General features: G+C 42.7%; 1 protein-coding gene across 3 annotated transcripts in view; it reads right to left on the bottom strand.

Moving 5' to 3' along the window:
• The window catches only part of ZZZ3 (zinc finger ZZ-type containing 3), a 64,037-nt gene that overhangs the window by 26,746 nt on the left and 15,382 nt on the right, over positions 1-21,909 (bottom strand). For all 3 annotated transcript variants that reach the window (XM_075615762.1, XM_075615761.1, XM_075615763.1), the window contains one exon: positions 17,115-18,646. In XM_075615762.1, coding sequence (XP_075471877.1) covers positions 17,115-18,595 — 1,481 coding nt within the window. In that variant the 5' untranslated portion in view covers positions 18,596-18,646. The remainder of the gene's footprint in view (positions 1-17,114; positions 18,647-21,909) is intronic.

The following is a 21,909-nucleotide window of genomic DNA, read 5'->3' as shown; positions in this document are numbered from 1 at the left end:
CATTATCAGCAAGTTAGAAATGATCATGAACAGGATCAAATGAACAGTACATATTCTTCCGAATGACGCTGGCTTGCAAGATTATTCATGTTACACCGTGACACAAAAGCAAGCCTACGCAAAGACAAACCAAGACTGTGGTATAACACAAGAATGCCACCTAGTGTTTGTCCGGTAATAATACATTCCAACTAGTGAACACAAGGGTTTGTAGGGATGCAACAGAATAATGAAAAGTAACGTCAGTAACAGTTTCCGGAAAAGATACTAATCAACATTATTTTTTTATATTACCAGTGCCCAACACCTCAAATAAATTTATTGTTTGTCCCATACTCTTTTGTTCTTTTTTTGCCAATTCATGTACTTTATAAGTTACCAAACAATCAGTGGTACATGAAGTTTTACATAGGGAAGCACTTCAACTATATAGTATCTTCAATCTAAGTTACTAAGTAGAATGGCTTGTTGCAGACAACCCCATCTTTACTTGCTCTGTCATAAAAAGGTAAACAAAGCAAAACCAGAAAAGCCGCCTATTAAAATATTAACAAAAGTGATGTGATAAAAAGATAGGACGATTGTAGAGAAGGAATGAGCTTAGAAAGACGTCCGAAGGGCTGTGTCATATTTTACTCCTCCTATGTTTAGTTCTGTAAGTCATACAATGTTTAAGAAATGTGTAAACCCTTCGCTGCCAAAGTAGTTTCCACCCGGTGGCCACAATTGCTATACGATAGTTTAGCATGATTCCTTTGAGAGGCTTTCAATGCACAGTACTAAAAAAACATAACATTTAATTAAAAATATTGTTTTTACATGAAACGGTTGCATCAGACATTGCGATATCCCTGTTTTCTCATGTAAATAAACAGTTATACACCCAGACATCACTTATATTTTCTGAAAGTAGACAATTTGAGGAATCCGGTCATATAAAAAGGTGACTGTTTAGTGTCCCTTTCTGCAAACAGACAAAGTGAACATTTTGAAACTCCCCTCCTCCTGCAAAGCAGCACAGTTTTCCACTCCATGATCACTGCTTGTAATACCAGGGGAGTGGGGGAGATCACAGGTGCTGGGGTAGGAGACCAGACTAGGCTTAATTTGATTTCTTTCTTTTTTTTAAACGAAGTTTATTGAAGTTATTTATAGGAGAGGGTGGGGTGGAGAGATACAGTATATTTCAAAGTAGAGGAGGACAGCATAAAGTAGAGGAAGTTACTCAGTCTTTATACGCTTCTCAATTATCACCATGTACCCTATTTCTTTCAGGTCCACGTATGAGTAGGTTTATGCATGCAGATAAAGAGACTAGTCAAAAAGGACAGGTGCAGTGTGCTTAGGCTTGGTGGGTGCTACTGTTCTCCCATTGTATATTGTCCAGGGTTCCCAGCCTCACTGGAATCTCTGGCGAGTATCATCGCATACCAAGAGACTATATGGGTGAGACTAAAAGGTGCCTGTGGGTTCTTGTGAAATAGTGTTCAAATACATTGTATATAACAACATGTGCTTTGGAGTTTATTTTCACAAGACATCTAAGGAACAATGACTCCAAAGAATATAGAAGTAGCCATGATTGACCAGGACTGTCCTCCAAACATTGGTACCCATATATTCATCTGAATAAAATAGTTTTGGGCAACCCTCACCACTGTGACCTCCCCCACCTCCTTCTCAACACCAAATAAATAGAAATATGATATTTTTTACTTGTGTGTGCGCTTACAAAAATAAAGCAGTAGCACACACCCCATAGATTAAGTGTAGAGTGCCCCCCCACCCACCTAATCTTTTGGATTACCCTCATAATTACACATTTCTGATCACAAGTGATGAGTAGTAACCCCCTCCTTCAGCACATAGCATGCTTAGTGTAGTGAGGACACCTTTTGGAATTAAGAAATATAGGGTTGTTAAGGTAACTTCCTCTCCTCCCCCCCACAAATCAAACTGGGGAACAACCCCTCTATTGACAGAGTTACCCAAATAACACCATCCTCATGATCTTTGGCGTGAATGGTTCCATCCCATTATTTTACGCAGCGGGGAGGGAGTATGTTCCATGATCACCGCTAAGGACGGCCCGGGAGGTAGGGCTGCAGGAATAGGGGAGAGCGGACCCCATGTTTTGATTTTTATTTCACATAGAAATAACTCAGATCACTTTTAGCAATCTAAGTTAATTCTGCTCTTGCAAGAAGTGCCAATGAACTAATGCAGCTACCGATGGCCGATTTAACACCTCACCAGCTGCAGCAGAGAACGGAAGGAGAACATTTATTAACATTGTATGGGCCATGCAAGTGCCCCTCAAAACAGGTTTATAAATGTCTCAGGGGCAGTGAAGGGGATTATACAAATTCCAACTATGAAGATACTGTACAAACAATCCGGCTGCCGACACAAAAGCAGGGGAGAGACCGTATGTTTAAACGCAAAACAAATGCACAAACCTTAATATTGCTGTAATTACAAAACTCCATTAGTCAGCTTAATATTGGTCTAAAAGAGATGATTGTGCAAAAAATGTACATGCATCTAATAATGAATTATCTTTAATTGCCTGAAAACTAGCAGGGATAGATTGCAATAAAAATGATGGTGTAATCTAAAACGAAAACAAGAAATGTTCTTTCATTCTAATTAGAATACACAAAGGATATGTGCTCAAAAATCAAAACAAAAAAACCCACAAATCTTGGAAACCCTGCCTGCAATTAAGCGAGATTTTATCACCAACTAACAGTACATACTTCCTCATTGATGTTTATTTTCATACAAGTCCCATCTATGCACAATTTGCAGATGCAATAGTGGTTTATTTAATGGTGTTTCTTGCAGAGGGATTATTTAACCAATGAAATGTATTAGTCCAAATGTCAAATCATGTTTTCATATTTTAAACCCAAAGATTTGTAGCAATGTTATCATTTGACAGCACTTTAAATGCATTGTATTGTTTTCATTCCCCACTAATTAACATAGGTCTTAACATAAGTATGTATGATTACACACTCCCTCACTACTGTGCGAAAACACCAGCTACTTACAAAGTGGTCAAAAGTCTAGAAATTTACATGCAGATCTCACGTGTTTCAAGCATGAATAAGTCTGTAACAGTTCCTTCAGGGAAAAAACTCGTTATAAAACTGAACAGGTGTAACCTTACCTTTAAACCAAACTGGTACAGACTATACAATTTAGAAGACAACACCTTAAGCCAAGCATTCAAAATGTAAAACTCATGAGAAATCCACTATAATTTGCCAAAGGATTAACACTCTCTCAGATTCATGATGTTACTAGAATTCTAAAACATATTCCGTTCTAGTCAAGAAATCAATTTAACTGCTCTATAATGTAATTTTTGTTTTAATATATGCAGCCTTTGATTACCTTTATTTGAAATTAATTACAAAAGCTGTCTATCGATTAGTTCTCCTGTGATCGATCAGCAAAGATCCTGCTTCCCAGGGTTCAGTAAATGGCTGCCTTTCAGTTTCCACCAATCCTTCAGTACGTGTAACTCAGCAGCTACACTGTATCCTGATATTACGATGGTAACATTATCTATTGTTACAGTTTGCCGCTCAAACTGCTGGGAATATTGGCAACAAATGATTACAAACAGGAAAGTGCTAAAGAGTTGAATAATAAAAATAAACATATTGAAATACACACACACGTGTGAATATATATATTTCAATGTTTATTTTTATTATTCAACTCAATGCCATTTTAATGAATTTTTTATTATATATATATATATATATATATATATATATATATATATATATATATATATATATATATACACACACACACGCATACACATATATACACAGTGCTTTATAAATCAACAAAAAAATCTACTCGCCCCCTAGTCCCGCCCCGCTTTAAAAAAAATGCATAAATAAAATAAATTCCTAATAAGAACATTTGTTTTTGACATAAGTTTATTTATTGTATTACATTATACTACAATTAGTCCCAATATTTAAAGCAGCAATCCCGCCTGGGATCTTACCTGATCCGCAGTCCCTCAATGTCCAGGTACCCTCATTCCCGCAATGTTATACATTGGAGGGGAGGTGTTCCCTACCTGTCTTCTGTGTTAGGGGGGATTCCGATGTCTCCCGTGTGAAGCTTGAGTCAGATCTGGAAGAAAGCAGTATAGGTTATTTCCGTGTAGGACAGTTAAGATATATAGGGTAAATAAGAGATTCAGATCCAGAGTGTGAGACACAGAGTGTGGGACAGAGAGAGTGTGGGTTAGAGACAGAGAGAGAGAGACAGAGAGAGACAGAGAGAGGGTGAGGGAGAGAGAGACAAGAGAGAGGGTGAGAGAGAGAGAGACAAGAGAGAGGGTGAGAGAGAGAGAGACAAGAGAGAGGGTGAGAGAGAGAGAGACAAGAGAGAGGGTGAGAGAGAGAGAGACAAGAGAGAGGGTGAGAGAGAGAGAGACAGAGAGAGGGTGAGAGAGACAGAGAGAGAGAGACAGAGAGAGGGTGAGAGAGGGTGAGAGAGAGAGAGAGAGAGAGGGTGAGAGAGAGAGAGAGAGGGTGAGAGAGAGAGAGAGAGAGAGAGAGGGTGAGAGAGAGAGAGAGAGAGAGGGTGAGAGAGAGAGAGAGAGGGTGAGAGAGAGAGAGAGAGGGTGAGAGAGACAGAGAGAGGGTGAGAGAGACAGAGAGAGGGTGAGAGAGACAGAGAGAGGGTGAGAGAGACAGAGAGAGGGTGAGAGAGACAGAGAGAGGGTGAGAGAGACAGAGAGAGGGTGAGAGAGACAGAGAGAGGGTGAGAGAGACAGAGAGAGGGTGAGAGAGACAGAGAGAGGGTGAGAGAGCGAGGGGAGACAGAGAGAGGGTGAGAGAGCGAGGGGAGAGAGAGCGAGGGGAGAGAGAGCGAGGGGAGAGAGAGCGAGGGGAGAGAGAGCGAGGGGAGAGAGAGCGAGGGGAGAGAGAGCGAGGGGAGAGAGAGCGAGGGGAGAGAGAGCGAGGGGAGAGAGAGCGAGGGGAGAGAGAGCGAGGGGAGAGAGAGCGAGGGGAGAGAGAGCGAGGGGAGAGAGAGCGAGGGGAGAGAGAGCGAGGGGAGAGAGAGCGAGGGGAGAGAGAGCGAGGGGAGAGAGAGCGAGGGGAGAGAGAGCGAGGGGAGAGAGAGCGAGGGGAGAGAGAGCGAGGGGAGAGAGAGCGAGGGGAGAGAGAGCGAGAGGAGAGGGAGAGAGAGGGGGGGGAGAGAGAGGGGAGAGAGAGATACAGAGAGACAGACACACACACACAGAGAGAGACAGAGACAGAGTGAGAGACACACACACACAGACACAGAGAGAGAGAGAGAGAGAGAGACACACAGAGAGAGAGACAGATAGAGAGAGAGATAGAGAGAGAGATAGAGAGACAGATATAGAGAGAGACAGATAGAGAGAGACACACACACACACACACACACACACACACACACAGAGACAGAGTGAGAGACAGATAGAGAGAGAGACAGAGAGTGAGAGACAGATAGAGAGAGAGACAGAGAGTGAGAGACAGATAGAGAGAGAGACAGAGAGTGAGAGACAGATAGAGAGAGAGACAGAGAGTGAGAGACAGATAGAGAGAGAGACAGAGCGTGAGAGACAGATAGAGAGAGAGACAGAGCGTGAGAGACAGAGAGAGACAGAGAGCGAGAGACAGATAGAGAGAGAGAGCGAGAGACAGATAGAGAGAGAGAGCGAGAGAGATAGAGAGCGAGAGACAGAGAGAGCGAGAGACAGAGAGAGAGAGAGAGAGAGCGAGCGAGAGACAGAGAGAGAGAGCGAGCGAGAGACAGAGAGAGAGAGCGAGCGAGCGAGAGACAGAGAGAGAGAGCGAGCGAGCGAGAGACAGAGAGAGAGAGCGAGCGAGCGAGAGACAGAGAGAGAGAGCGAGCGAGCGAGAGACAGAGAGAGAGAGCGAGCGAGCGAGAGACAGAGAGAGCGAGCGAGCGAGCGTCACTCTCACACACAGTCACTCTCACACACAGTCACTCTCACACACAGTCACTCTCACACACAGTCACTCTCACACACAGTCACTCTCACACACAGTCACTCTCACACACAGTCACTCTCACACACAGTCACTCTCACACACAGTCACTCTCACACACAGTCACTCTCACACACAGTCACTCTCACACACAGTCACAAGAAACGGAGCTGCTCAGGGAGTCCCACTCACCGTCAGAGGTATATGGGCGACATCTGGGGTCTGGGGGCCTGCGGAGGACATCGGGGTTATGTTGGGGCCTGCGGGGGCATCGAGGTCCAGCCACACCAACCTCCCCGATGGGAAAAGAGGCCGGGGACGCGCTGGAACCAGAGCCCACCAGATAACTTTGCCTGCCTGCCTGCACTCCACACACCCACCGCGCCCGCCCTCCAGTCCCTCTACCTCCCACCCAGGCTGCAGCCATGGGGATGGGAGTCAGAGCTGCCAGGCAGCACGGGAGTACAGGGACAAGGGGGGGGAGGGGGAAGGTACGCATGGGCAGGCAGCACGGGAGCACTGGGGGGGAGGGGGAAGTACGCGCGGGCAGCTAGCACGGGAGCTTCGGGAACCGGGGGGGAGAGGGGGCGGGGGGAAGGAACACCTCCCCGCTACCACCTACACACACCCAGCATGTCACACACACACACACACACACACACACACACACACACACACACACACACACACACACACACACACACACACACACACACACACACACACACACACACACAGCATCCGTCTGACACAAGTGGGGGGGGTGGTAATGCATGAGGCAGGGAGAGTACTTACTTCTTCAATAATCAGCCCTCTACAGGTAGGCGGACGTCACTGCTCCTGCTCATATAGAACAAGCCTCCCCCCCCAAAAAAGTCTTGGCAGCGGGCCAACTCGTGTCAGGCCAATCAAATAAGGGGATTTTTTTTATTTATTTTTTTTCTCGGCGGGAGCAGAGGAAAATTGAAAGAGAACATGCGTTGCAGGGGCGGGCATTACGGATCGCCATCTAGCCAAATCCAATCGCTCCTGGCGAGCGGGCGACCGGATTTGTCGAGCACTGAATATACATATACACACAACGAGGAGCTTGTGGACACACACACACAGGATATTGCCTGGAATGCCTCTATAAAGCACAGGAAAAAAATACCCGTTTCCTGTTAAAATCCACTCATGCTCCACCTCTGTTACCAACAAAACCAATACCACAAATGATATTGAAGAAATCTTTGTTTGGAGAGATGCTTTTTTTAAAGGGGAGAGCCACGTACCAAGCCTCTAATTTTTATATTGGTCATATTTTTAATATGAAATTATTGAATACTTTTCTATTTTGGAGAAAATGTGATGTAAAATAACATTTTATAAAGGACTCAAAAATGTAACTATTGTGAATTTACTGATAACTGCTTCAAATGGCAGTTTGAAATTGTGATTTTGTGGCCCAAACTTTGAAAAACTTTTGTAAGAGCAGTCCCACAAATAACAAACATGAACTAATGGCAGTGATGGGGTTAAAACCCGGACATGGTATTTTTAGATGTGCGCACATGCACCATTTCATACATTTTGCTACATGGACAGTACCTAGCAGTATTAACATGGTCCTTTTTAGTTCGGCTATGCTTTTTTCATTTAAGCCTTCAAGTCATACGCAACTACTACAGGATCATTTACATCAGCGGTGCGCTAGATTGTCTGGTGGGGGGCGCGGGTGTTACAGAGGCCCCGTGCTTCCCTAAAGGCATTTAAAATAAATGCCAGGGATCGCGCAAGGCCTCTGTAACTGGTTTAATTACCTTGGTTTCAATGACGCATCTCCATGGCAACCGGCGTCAAATGACGCCGCGGGGCCACGTGACGTTACACGACCAGTGACGTCATTTGACGCCGGGGCTTCTGCGGGACGGGGGGGGTCACGCTTCATCGCTTGCACCCTAACTAAACGCGCACACCACATGCACGCGCAACACCGGACCCGCACCAGCGTCTACTATATAGCAAGCCTTATGAAGCCAAATCATGTATAATATGAATTCATTATTATGCTGACACAAAGGACTATGAGCTCTATGTATCGAACGCAAAATGTAGGCACAGTGACGTTATTTTGTCACAATTCACACATACATATCAGAAAATATCCGTGTTAGTCCAGTTGCGATAGTGCAGAATAAATGAGTTCTTCAGTATTAGGCGATACCTTTATTATTGGACTAACAATTTATGTCATAGGACAAGCTTTCGAGAGTTCTCCTCTCCTTCAGGTCAAGCAATTCTAATTACAAAGGAATCACAACTTAGCCATAGATTCCTGTGTATATCAGTATTGCTTGACCTGAAGGAGAGGAGAACTCTCGAAAGCTTGTCCTATGACATAAATTGTTAGTCCAATAAAAAAGGTATCACCTAATACTGAAGAACTCATTTATTCTGATATATGATACACACACACACACACACACACACACACACACACACACACACACACACACACACACACACACACGTCTATGTATTAATCTTGGTTGTGCAATATCCGGCTAGGAGACGAGATACGGGATTGATGGAGCAGTGGGAGGAGTTACATTTGCATGATGGCGCAGGTTTGTGTATTAAGAAATATGCAGCATGCTTTACTTTTCTTGACAGTTTGAGATGTTTTCTGTGTCACCATAAAAAGGTAAGGATTTTTAGCACACAATACCAACAGTATGCGCTAAATTCTGCAAGGGTGAAACGTGACATTTATGGAATATTTATAAACATAAAAATGATATATTTTTTAAACAAATGCATCAACACAGCCCATTTCTTTGATTTTAAGCGTATGTAGTCCATAGCCACCACCAGTATTATATCACTTGTAGATCGTGCTAACATAATAGGTAATAGTCTGATAAATATTAACTACTTGTCTGATGTGCATTGATCCATTGAACCCATTTGCTGGAAACCCCACCAGCAGCAAGAGTTTAAAAGATGCCAGTGTTCCCAAATGCCAGATTCCCATGACACGAAAGACAACATATAGTACTGCTTTTTATAAAGGAAAAAGCACTGTAGAAATGTTCATACTGATTCAGCGCTAATGAAACGCTCATGCAGATTCCAAATATAAATATAAAAATAAATATAAAACTTGAAGCAGTTTGTTTTCAACACAGAAAATGTAAATTCATTATTTTAACAGCAAAGTTGTTTCAAACACTTGTGTGCAAATAAGTCAGCCATTGCTGTACTTTTCTATAGGATCATTGATCATCTTAACAAGCCACTCAGAGTCTCGTAGAAAACAAGATAAACAACAACAGCTTATTACAATAAAAACTTAAACTATAACGTACATTAAAAAAAAAAAAAAAAAAAAAAAAAGAATTATGCACACAAATAATTACCGTGGAAACCAGCTAGGAAAAACAAGGTTCTAACTAAAACTGCATTTTTATATACTTCAATCTCACAGATCCAATAAAACTCATTACTACCAGACTAACTGTACTAATTTACAAGAAGGAGCAATGTTTTATCAGTGAAATACAGATGTACTGTTTGAATGAAAGCAACCTGCAAAAGGAGAGACCTAGTACAGATTTCCTGTAAGTGCGACATATAATGCACTATACAAATTAAAAACAAATGTCTGCCAAAGGCGGTAGTCAATTTATCCAACGGAAATTGACATGGTATTTGTCCAACTTCCTTTAAGAATGAATAGTAATTATTAGTACAGATATCCAGTTCATATGGCTAGAGCAAAGCACAAACTACACATTTTATCCTCAATCAAATTTGGGGTTCAGATTCAATCATTCTTTAACAAGAAATATTTGGTGTGCGCCCACATAAATTCCACCGTGGCATAAGCATACCGAACAAAACAGCATGGTAAATGCAATAAAATGCTTATTCTCTGATGCCACATATAGAAGAACAAATCTTAAAGTAATTTCATAGGATACAAGAGATTTGTTTTTGCAAGAGTTCGTTTATTTGGATATAAAACAGTGAAACATTTTAGATTGATCAGGAGAGATCATTTTAGAGAGATATTTATCTGTTTAACTACTCCAAGGCCTACAAACTACACTTTCGTTGGCATTCATTATGGTCACTTTCTCAAATATGTTATTTCGCTGTCATTTATTTTTAAACTTCTAGGTTTTAGAGCTTATACAATATTTAGTTTTATTCCTCAATCTTTGGGGGTATACGTTTATGTTGTAGTGTGCTGTTCTAGCTAATGGACAGCTACAACTCTGCACTGAAATAGATGCAAATACATCATTGAAGATAAGAGAAATACAAAACAGTCCAAATATTATAGTTCCTTTTTTTAAATGAACTTCAATAGGCAAAGACTATGTTGAAGCACAGAATGAAGAAGATGGATGTTAATGTCAATTTAATAAAATCAAGGCCTGGCTTTTAAGTCACAAAACTCAACTGTAAAGCTTCGAAAAAGAAAACATTTAACAAATGTCCAGTCGTGTTCTGTTTGACTTGGTAATTCTTTCAATAAACACTGCAGCTATAACCAAATTACATACAATTCATTGAGCAATTGTAGGCGAAGCTCATCGAAACAGAACTGCCAGCAACCTGACAATAAGCAAAGCCCCACCCCTTCTAATAACAAAAGATTCATCTGGAAACTGTCAAATTCAAATACAATGAAAAAAGGGAGGGATTAAACCTTACAAGCGGAGTTGGATGGCTTTATAGGGCAAATGCAGAATGGTATTGGGTAATAAAGGTGTTAAAAGACCCTGTTAGAGCAAAACCCACAACTACTGCTTCTGTTTTCACAGCAGTGTGATGTTACATCACAACACTGAATAACGGAAAAAGTAACAATTGAAAATTGATACTCAATTTAACCTAATTTTCTTTTCCTAGAGTCCATCCATGGCAGTGGTCACCAATGGGTTAAGTGCCACCCTCCAGCTGAGATTGAACAGAAATGCACCTCTGGGAGGACCATAAATAGCCCCTCCTTTCCTTTCCTGGTAGTCTCCGTACAAAAACTAAAATATGTAACTAGAAACAAAGTCATCTCAGACATAACTACTTTGGGAGGGAATTAATGAACACTGCCATGGATGGACTCTCCAGGAAAAGAAAATTACGGCAAGTTGGGTATCAATTTTCTATTTTCCTGGTTGTCCCCATGGCAGTAGTGACCAATGGGACTTAAACACCACAGTCCTTGTCACTCAAATATAATATTTTATTTAATTGGTGACAAGTCACTGAAGGACCCTCCTGTCAAAGCATGCGTCTGCTGAGGCATGTATATCCAAAGTATAGTACTGTACTTAGTAAACATACTAATTGAAGTCCATATTTACGCCCTGCCTACATCTGCAGGGGAAACCTGCACCTTTGCTGCCCAGAACGTAGCCCTGTCTCTCGCAGAATGGGCTGGAATGTTCTGGAAAGTATAGGTCTTCTTGATAGCCATTACGATCTAGTGACTTATCGTAGACTTTGAGGCTAATTGTCCCTTCCTTGATCCTTTTTAGCAAGATGAACACCCTGTCTGACTGCCTAAATCCTTCCATTCTGGAATAAGTCGTTTAAAGCACCTTATCACACCTAATGTATGTAGAATCCGTTCTTTGTCAGCTGCTGGTTTTGGACATGAGGGCAATATCTCCTGGTTGAGATGGAATTTTGAAATGACCTGGGGTAATTAGAGTTGAACTGGCCTCAAGACTACCTTGTCTTGATGGAAGATAAGACAAGGTTCCTTTCCCAACCATGACTGATTCACCAATACTGCGTACCGATGTCACTGCTATCGGCAGGACAGTCTTTAACGGTCGGTCCGCATCTGACGCTTGAGAAACGTGGCTCCAAGGGGCACCTGTTAGAGCCTGTAATACGAACGGTAAATACCAAGCAGGAACTGTATCCTTAGTGTGGTCATTCTCTTCGGCTTGGAAGAAATCAACCTACGAGATCTATGGAAGCTAAGTGCTTTTCTAGCAGTACTGATAGTGCAGACTCCTTTACCATCAGTGACCTAGTGCCGAGTCCCAGCTCTAGACCCTCTTGCAGGAACCCCAGAATTGTTGGAGTAAGAGGTACCAAGAAGCTTACATTTTGGTGTCAACACCACAGATCAGATTCTTATTGTACACAGTAGAAGTAGATTTCTTCCTTGTCGCCATCAAGGTTTGTACCACCTTGTGAGACAGCCCTCTGTATCTGAGCAGTTCCAGCTCAACCGTCATGCTATCAAAATCCAGGCCCCTGGATTGGGGTGCTACACCGTACACTGGGATAGCAGGCCTTAAAACACTGTCAGTTGCCATGGTCTATCTGCTAAGGAATTGGATTATTTGTGGGAAACAGGTTGTGTGTGGCCAATACGTATGCAAGACAGAATTCCCATGAGAAGAAAAGTGTGACTACCTTGGTAGCCTCTGTGTAAAACATTCCCGAGCAGAAACCTTGACTTTTTTCTGTTCCATGCTGTTAACATGAGGTCCATCGACCCATCTTCGATTAGATGGTTGAACGTCATGCTGCTAGAGACCACTCTCCTGAGTCTAGGGCCCTCTTGTGGAGATCTTCCCGTAGATAATTTTTCCCTGCGATATGAACCGCTGCGAGGCTTGTTAAATGACGCTCTGCCCAGGTGAGAATCGGGAACAATTCCTGCAGAAGCACAGGACTTCCCTCTGTCTCCTTATATAGGTTCCTGCCTCCATTACCTCTAATGTTTGCCAATGTTTCGTGAATTCGACAGGCCATTTCCCTTGGGCCATCTCTGTCCCTAGTTGGGCACCCCAGCCTGTGCCATTTGCGTCTAAGTACGAGCCAGACTTGATCTTATAGCGGACAACCTGTTTTAGGTTTCTGTCGTATGTCCATCATTTTTGGGATTCCCTTACGTCTTGAGTAAGGAGTTCAATTGGACTAAGCCTGTATCCCGTGTAGCATTGATGCAAGTTCTGTTGGAATGTTCCTATATTCTATCTGGGCTATTTTAGTACCTGTATGGTGGTAGATAGCCACTCTATCAAACTCATGCATTATCGAGCCCTGCCATGGATTGCTTGCTCTGACCATCTCCTTCAAAACTTTCCCCTTTTACTGGAGGGAAGAAAACCATGCCCAGTTGGGTGTTTAACTGCATTCCCAAGAATATTAGGTCTTGTGTTGCATCTAATTAACTTTACTCAGTGTTGACTAGCCAGCCGTGATGTTAGATGATAGGTGCTGGAGCAACTTGACTCTGCTCCATGCTTTTATTGTTGCGTTAGTGGAATATTTATATTCCTCCCTTCCTTAATTCGGCTATGCGCTATTAATTCCTTTGTGAATGTTCTGGGCAAAGTCAAAAGGTCAAAGGGAAGTGCCTTGAATTTGATAGTGTATTACCCCTATCACAAATCTTAGATATCTTCTGTGTCTACCATATAGGCTTGCGGAAGTATGTATCTTTCAGATCTACTGCCGGTCTCCCTGGTCCACTGCTGAAATAAGTCCTGTGGGAGTCCATCTTGAACCGCCTTACTTTGAGCAGTTGGTTTACTCCCCTTAGGTCTAGTTTAGATCTGAATGTTGCATTTGCCTTCATTACGAGGAACATTGGCGAGTAGATACCTCGATATTTCTCTCGTGGCATAACCGGTTGGATCGCTCGGTCGTTCAACATCTATTTGACATGGTTGGTTAGGCCAGCCAGGCCAGCTTGTTTCCCGGCCGTTAGGATCTTTTAAACCCGATTCTTCCGGATGACATCTTGAACGCCAGACATTGAACATCCACAAATCCCACAATTGTTTGCACCCAAAAGTCCTGAAATAGTTTGAGTCCCTACGTGGGATTTTCGAGCTCTCCATCTCATGCAAACTTCCCAGTCGCTCTATGTTGGGGCCATGTCCTCTTAACCCACAAACGAGAGCTCTGGCCTCAGCACCAGGTTGCTCTTGAGAAACCCATTCCTGGCCTATAGGCTCTCATGCCTCAGCAGTTGGTTCTCCCTCATACTTGAGGTATGGGGTATTAAATCCTTTCCTATACGATGGAAAAAAAACAGACTGACCTCCAGAGATACTCTCAATGATGGAATCTAGTTTCCTACCAGACTATGTCCCTCGAAAGGAATTAAACACAGATTGTTCTTTGATAACATCTGACCGCCACGGCCGTAGACAAAGCGCTTTTCTGGCTGCGAAAGATAGTGGAACTGATCTTGCTGCAAGCTTAACTGAATCCAGCGATGCTTCACTCTTGATACTGTTACAACTATGGAAGGCCTGCAAGCTGCGCCTTCTGTAGTAAACATCAAGGCGTGCTCCATGCGCCTGCCATTGCATCACAAAAGGAGGCTCCAACGTCTACCGACAGGGTTGTTAGTCTAGCAAAAACCTCGATACTGCTGTGACCACCTTTAGAGAATCCCAAGCTTCCACTTGTCCTCAAATGGGTACATTTAAAAAAAAAAAAAAATGTCCTGGTCAAGGATACCTTTTTTGACCGGTTGCGACCAGTCCGCTTTAATCATATCCATCACCACGTCATAAACCAGGAAGGTTCTTGGCTTCCTATGCAGGCTCAGAAGGGAAGGCTCATAAATCGATCTGTACAATCTTTCTTACCGTCTTTCAGAAGATGTCAATGACCTTGAGATCAAAAGGTGGGATCAAAATATATATATTTTTTTAAGTGTTGGATCACAAGCAGCACACCGTCTTGTTTTCTTGCTGCTTTTCCCTAGTAGCCGGCTCTTGCTCTGGTCACTGGATCCTCCGGATTTAATCCTGGATCAGTGACATAATACAAATACCAGTACGAATAGCCATTTCTTTTACAAAAACAAAAATCACAATACGGACTACTAGGGCCTCCCTGCGGCTTACCTTAGAAACTCTGTAATAGTCCTTGCAGAGACTGCATCCATGTTTGTAAGGTAATGGCTTGAGTTAGATCAGCTTGCACATTTGTAAGCAGTGCCTGTATCCTTAGGTAGGCTAGTAGCACTTACACCTTATTCTGCAGCACTTGAGCAGGATTCCCAGCGCAAATCCTGTCCTCAGTGCGTCTGTGATCCTTGTGCGAGGTGCAGAGTAGGCGGGCAACAGTGTTTCTTTGCTGGGCACTTTTTTAAACCGCTGGTTTTTTTTTTGTGACGTCACAGCGACATCTCTTGCGAGAGCTCCCTGCTGACCTGAGTCCATGTGGTATGGCGTCTACTAGGACGCCTGTACAAGCGGCTCTTACCAGGGTTCTGGAGCTGCGAGCCTCAGAGGCTATTTGCAGCATGGCCTCCCTTCGGCCCCATGGAACAGCTAACTCCATGGAGTGCGGGCTTCAGCGGGAGAGAGGGGTAGACAACACCCGTGGATCAACTAGTAAGTAGTCAAGTAAGCCCCCTCTGCATTACAGAAAAAACACTAACCTCTACGTCAGCTAGGTAGGACAGAAAAAGACTAGCTAAGGAAAGGTGGGGCTATTTATGGTCCTCCCACAGGTAGATTTCTGTCCTATCTCAGCTGGAGGGTGGAACTTAACCCATTGTGACAACTGCCATGGGGACAACCAGGAAATCTAATTTTCACAAAAATTATATTTACTTTGTCATTGATCAACACATTTTAGGAATAAGAGCTGCTTTGTTAAAATGGAAGGGCTTGCCTTTCCTATCCATTCTGTTACATGTTAACTAGATCATTTCTAACAAATGTTTGCCACCGAGTGTGCACTTATTTACAACGGATTATTATTAAACTACTTGCCATCTAGCCCAGGGGTACGCAAACTTTTCAGTCTGTTCCCCCCCCTCCTTACCTAGTGCCTGGAGTCTTCTGACGTCATGGGATGCCGCGTTACCATGGCAACGCGTCGCTGGAAGCCGCCGGAGACCAGGCAAGGGAAGGTAGAGGCCTCACACACGCTCCCCGGCATTTAATTTAAATGCATTGGGGTAGAGCAGCGCCCCCCCCCTTGTTTGTGCACCCCTGGTCTAGCCTGTAGGTTGGTTACATTTGTTGCACAGGACAGCAGAAGTTTTTTTGTTAACATGATTAAAGAACTTCTTTTGGAATTAAACATTTAGTTTATGTATATAGTGTTCTAGTTAACATGACAATTTTCACAATCAAAATTGAGCGCCTGCTAGAAGCACTAAAAACAGGTTAAAGCCGTTTAAGATTGTTTATCCCAGTAATATTTGCACACATTGCAGACCTGTCTGAGACATGTGAATGTGCTCACAAGTGATATTTTTATTTGCTGTTTTATTTTGCTTTTAACGGCCCCCGGCAAGTCTGACCGACCAACTGCTGCCCTCCCCCTCCCCCCAAATGGCATCTGGTACCCCCTTCTTTACCCTCCTGCAAAACATCGAGAACACCCTGCGTATAGGATCTAGTAACCCCCCTCCCTCCACCAACCATACCAGCACCGGGGGAGAGGCGCTGTATGCGGAGCCTTCATCGCTAAAAACGGATTTCCGTCCATAAGTGGGAGAATAATTCCCGAAAATAAACTTTCAGAGCTCAAGGAATTATGACTATTTTAGCCTATATTAATAAATAGCGTCATATTCTATGCATAACAGGTACGCTTCTAAAATATTCTTTAAGAAAAAAAAAATCTTATGGCCAAAAAAAGGTTTGCACCAACAATAAAACCAGATGAATAACAACAAACACAGTGGCTTTGCACACTCAGCTCCCAAGTCTAAGGCCGCGCTTATAGTGCCGGCGACAGCGACGTCGCGACAAAACAAATGCATTGCCTCCGTCGCGTGCGCTTATAGTAAGGGCGACAGGACGGCTTGGTTGCGATCGCTGGAAGTTATTTCAATTTGATTTTCCCAGCGACCGCAGCGTGACATCAGCATCGCCGTCGCCGGCGCTATAAGCCCGGCCTAACCCTGCAAATGGCGACTTTGAAAATCCCTGTCCTTACTGCTATCCAACAAAACCCAACGTCACTTGCAATGGTGTAGGAATCGGCAGAAAGAGACAAAGTAAAATGTTTTCAGCTATTAAACCTAGAAAACCAGTAATAAGCATTGCAAAGGGCAAAATAATCAATAGCGGAAGTCATGGTTACCATGGTTACACATACTCTTTGTTGTGTTTCAGTGCCACATGATCAGACTCAAAGAAATAGACGTCCGGCTCTTCGTCCTCGCCCGCTGCAGTTTGCAGGCTGCCGCTTTCCTTGGCAGATGGCATATACCCAGTAACTAGCTCTGCCTCGGAGGGTGGCCTGCACGGTTCATTCGCTGAATGTGTTACAGGTTCACAAGCCTGCTCTTTGTCAATGTGAGTAACGTCTGCAGCCTGTACTAAGCAGCCATTGACCGTACTAGTCGTTACACTACTTTCACTGGAACAGCTTTTACTCTCCTCCACTTGCCCATTCTCACCACATGGCGAGTCACTGTTGCACGGACTGTCTTTGACAGACACGAGCCTTCTTGGGGAAGTTCTTAAAGTATACCGGTGTTCTTGAGTGTCGGAAAAACATGCCACTTGAGAGGTTACACCATCAAGCTCAGAAAAGGATAGTTCTGATTCAGGTTCCCCTGAGCTTGAATGTTCATGATCAGTGTTACGTATGCTGTTGGTATTTTCGGCAATCTGTTCCTTTGATGCACTATCACCCACAATGTCAACGTCCTCCTCTGAATCCCTTACAGCCGATAGCGTCTCTGTGCAGGAAACTGCGGCTAGTTCATTGGCCTTGATATGTTCACTTGGTAGGCAGTTATTGATTAGTTTATGGTCCTGTAATTCTGCCTGCCCCTCCGAGTTTGTGCAAGGCACATTGTGGTCTGAAAGCGTGTCCTTTTTGTTGTTAATCAGCACTGAGCAAGGAGCAGATTTGCCATTTTCAGATACAATCTGTTCCTTGGGTGGAACAAACACAACAGTGCTGTTTTGCTTATTGCTTCCACCTGACAGACAGTCACTACACTTCAAGGCAGCAGAGTCTCTTTCATCAACACCATTAATTGTTTGATGGTTAAAAACCTCCTCGGTTACTGACTTTTTAAGATGCTCCCCTGACTCAGATTCTTTTTTGACTTCCCTTTTGTCACTATCATCCAGTAAAAGACATCGATGAGCTCGTTTAGTATGGGCAGTGTCTGTTTCATTGTCAGAATCAGCGTTTCTTCTTTCTGATGGCTCCTTCTGAAATGTAGTGTGTAACTCTTCCTCTGGGCTATTTGGATCTTCAGAACGCAAACAACGTTTGATTTTCTTCAGAACGGGCGACAAAGGGTCCGTCGTCTTTGTTTCCACGCTGTCTCTCTCAGTGCTGTCTTTTTCCGAAACAGACAGTCCTCTCTTTCTTGGGCTCGCCCAAGATTCCCGAGGTCCGGCCTGTTTTAATTCACAGTTCTTTGCGTTGCTTCCCTTTTGAATCTGTGCAGGTTCTGGCCTTTTCTTTGGTGATCTGGATCTCAGCAGTGAATGGGGAACAACTTCTTCTGGATGAGCAATGCTACGGTTTCTTAATGTCCGCCCACAGAAGTTTTCATCCAAGCCATTTAACCCCACTGTAGATCTTGTGACACGAGTCGATCGAGAAGAAGCCATGCTATGGATCACCCCAAACGTGTGATCGACATGATCCACTCATTAGGAAACCTTAAAAAAAAAAAAAAAAAAACACATTAACAGCCTGTTTTATTTTGTCATACCAGTGTAATACAGTAGGTCGTTGACTTCCCAAGTAAAGCTTTGTTATACTGAAATCTGCAAATGAATCACTGCACCAACCTTCGACTGCAACATTAAACTTATTAGTTGGCAATGTATGCAACAAATATACTGTTGAAAACCCCCATTTGCACAAAATATGAACGACTGAGCTTGTCATGTCAAATGAGTATACTTCAGAGAAACGGCACAACATTTTCATTTTGCACCTTAAATATTTGAAAGCAATTATAGTTTTCTGCATGAAGGTTTAAAACAAAAAAAACAAACAAAAAAAAAAATCTGTATAGTTCAATACCCTAGCTATAAAAGAAAGTTGAGCTTTAACAATTAGGATTCCAAACAAACAATTTACAATACTAAAAGAAGAAATAATCGAATGATAGCATGATAAATGGTATTGCATTAAAGTTAAATGTTTTATCTGTGCGAATAGACTGCCATAGGACTGAATGCAGGCCAATTGCTGCTGTAACAATTTGTAATATATAAATGCCATTCCCCACCAAAGTTTTCACTAGAGCAAAGGAAATACCCTTTAAAAGAGAACAGAAGGATAAATCACTGCAAGAGATGCTTCTTCCCTGTGCACGATAATCCAGCCTTCCATGAAAACCCAACAAGATACCGTTCAAACACCTCTAAAGAAATCAGCAGGAAACAGACCACGGGACTCAATTCTCCGAGATGTAAAAATGGGAGAACGGAATCAGCAGGGCTATACCATGGCAAGGAAACTGGAGCTGCTGTAATAAAGACGTTCACCTTATGTGTATGTGAAAGGCACAGGTATAAAATGCCATTGTACAAAGACATCATTGCATAGAAGATTGTAAAGACTTAGCAATTTAAGGAACAATATCCGGCTGGACGCGATAGCCAGCGCACAAAGCAATAGCCAGCGCACAAAGCAACAGCCTTTTTTCCCCCATTTTAATCAACGGTTATTGAAAAAATAAAATCACTGTACGGTTTAATGTAGGAATGAGGAAATAAAAAAAATTCCTTCCTAATCTCTGCTTGAAACTTGTAGGAAACAGATCACATACTTGATGAAAAATGTATAACTTGTAAAAACTCCTCCAAAAAGATCATTTTGAAAGTGAAAAGGTAATATTAAGAGGATTTGATGAGTGAAACAGCACTAACTCGTCCAAACAACATCTGCATGACACTAAAAACGAAGCACCAACAAACACGCCCTCATATTAATACAAATTCAAGTCAGAAAACCCTATTGTATTTTCCATATTTGCATACGTAGCCTAATAGCGAGTAAAAGTTCTATGTTCTGAGCTCAATTACATTGTAAATAGTTAAAACTTCCAGAACAGACTGATGTTCTACTTGATTAAACCCAGTGTACTTTCTAGTACTTCAGTTTATTTCTCTCAGTTTTATCATCAGAAACAGTTCGCCTCTATAGCCATTAACCAGATAAAGAAAGCAGCATCAATGCATACAAAACATATGTTTTCTGTGAAAAGAAAACAATGTTGAACCATTCACATTTGCTTTCATTATGTATAGCACAGAAGTGCTCGACCAGTAGTTTCCAACCTTTTTTAGTTAAGGAACCCTAAGTCACATTCTGAGGAACCCCCAACCATCTGTAATAGCAACTCTATGATCAGATGCATTGTAGATTCTTCGATATTGATTTTCAAATGACCAGAAAATTGCAGGGAACCCCTTAGGGATGCCCAGGGAACCCCAATGTTCCTAGGAACCCTGGTTGAAAAAGACTGTGCTAGAAATATCAAGATTCAACAAACTATTCAGTTAAATCCTCCGATACCAGGCAAGTGGTAATCAAAGACAAATGTAACTGCTTGTGTAAAACACAAATCACAAAGGATATTCCAAGGAAGGACTAAAGTGGAGACTCATTTTTCAAGGAATCAGGGCTTGGCTACCTGCATGAATACGGAGGGTTTTTATTTTAAAATGAAAATGTCATCCATTATGTTGTACTCTTGTCTCCTTAAAGCAGCAAACCCACCCGTTTTGGAAAGAAAATAATTTTTGAGCTGGGGGCCTCCTCCGCAGCTGAGCAGCATTATTTGTATCTCCCGAGATAGGTGCCGGTTCACTTCCTGGTTTTCCAAAGATGGAGCCTAATAGGAAGTCATAACATCATTCGTAGCAGCTACCCATTGGACCGCACGACTTGTGGGACGTGGAGGCCATTCTGATATACGAATCAGGGGTGAAACACTGGCAACTAAAAGGGTACCGTATATTCCGGCGTATAAGACGACTTTTTAAACCAGGAAAATCTTCACAAAAGTCGGGGGTCGTCTTATACGCCGGGTATAGTCTTATACGCCGACTGGGGGGCACAGCCTGTGCGGCGAAACCTGGGGGCAGAGCGTGTGTGTATATATGTATAGTGGTGTGTGTATGTATAGTGGTGTGTGTATGTATAGTGGTGTGTGTGTGTGTGTGTGTGTGTGTGTGTGTGTGTGTGTGTGTGTGTATATATATATATATATATATATATATATATATATATATATATATAGTGGTGTGTGTGTGTGTATCCCAAACTCTATATTTTAACTGGAAAAGTTGGGGGTCGTCTTATACGCCCAGTCGTCTTATACGCCGGAATATACGGTAAGTAGCTCAGGAATTATCTTGGGAATAGCACAATTCTGCTGTGAAGACCTCCTTGGTTCAAATATATATATATGTATGGAGTTTGCGTGCGGCACAACCGTCAGTGCACGTGCGTCCGTGTCGCCTCAGTGTGTGCGTGCGTGCGTGTGTGCCCCCCCACTACCCTGGCTCCTAAAAATTCAGGTTGACTCAGAAGTTTTTTTTGTATTTTTGGTCGTGCCTGCTATAACACTGTATGCCATTTTGTAACCTCAAAAAAAACATTTAGCAAAGTTTTATAAGGACCAGATTGTTTCATTTATTCTTAATTTTCAGACAATTTGTTATGTTGTCTGCCTTAAAAAAACACTTTTGACCGGTAACTGCAATAAAAGGAATACAATTCCTGAAACGCACAGATAAGAACCAGACCCCAGAACAAATTTATAACCAACACACTGCAGCCAAACCATCCCAAGGACAATAAAGGGCAGATCTTTCCATATTTTAACAGAAAATATTCCCTTCTCTGATCCTTCTTTACACAGTTCAGTTTATGGCAAAAGTAAATAGTAGTGTATTTGCTCAAC

Source organism: Ascaphus truei, chromosome 10 (assembly GCF_040206685.1).
Source record: "Ascaphus truei isolate aAscTru1 chromosome 10, aAscTru1.hap1, whole genome shotgun sequence".
Lineage (NCBI taxonomy): Eukaryota > Metazoa > Chordata > Amphibia > Anura > Ascaphidae > Ascaphus > Ascaphus truei.
This window is presented reverse-complemented; position numbering and strand designations above follow the sequence as displayed.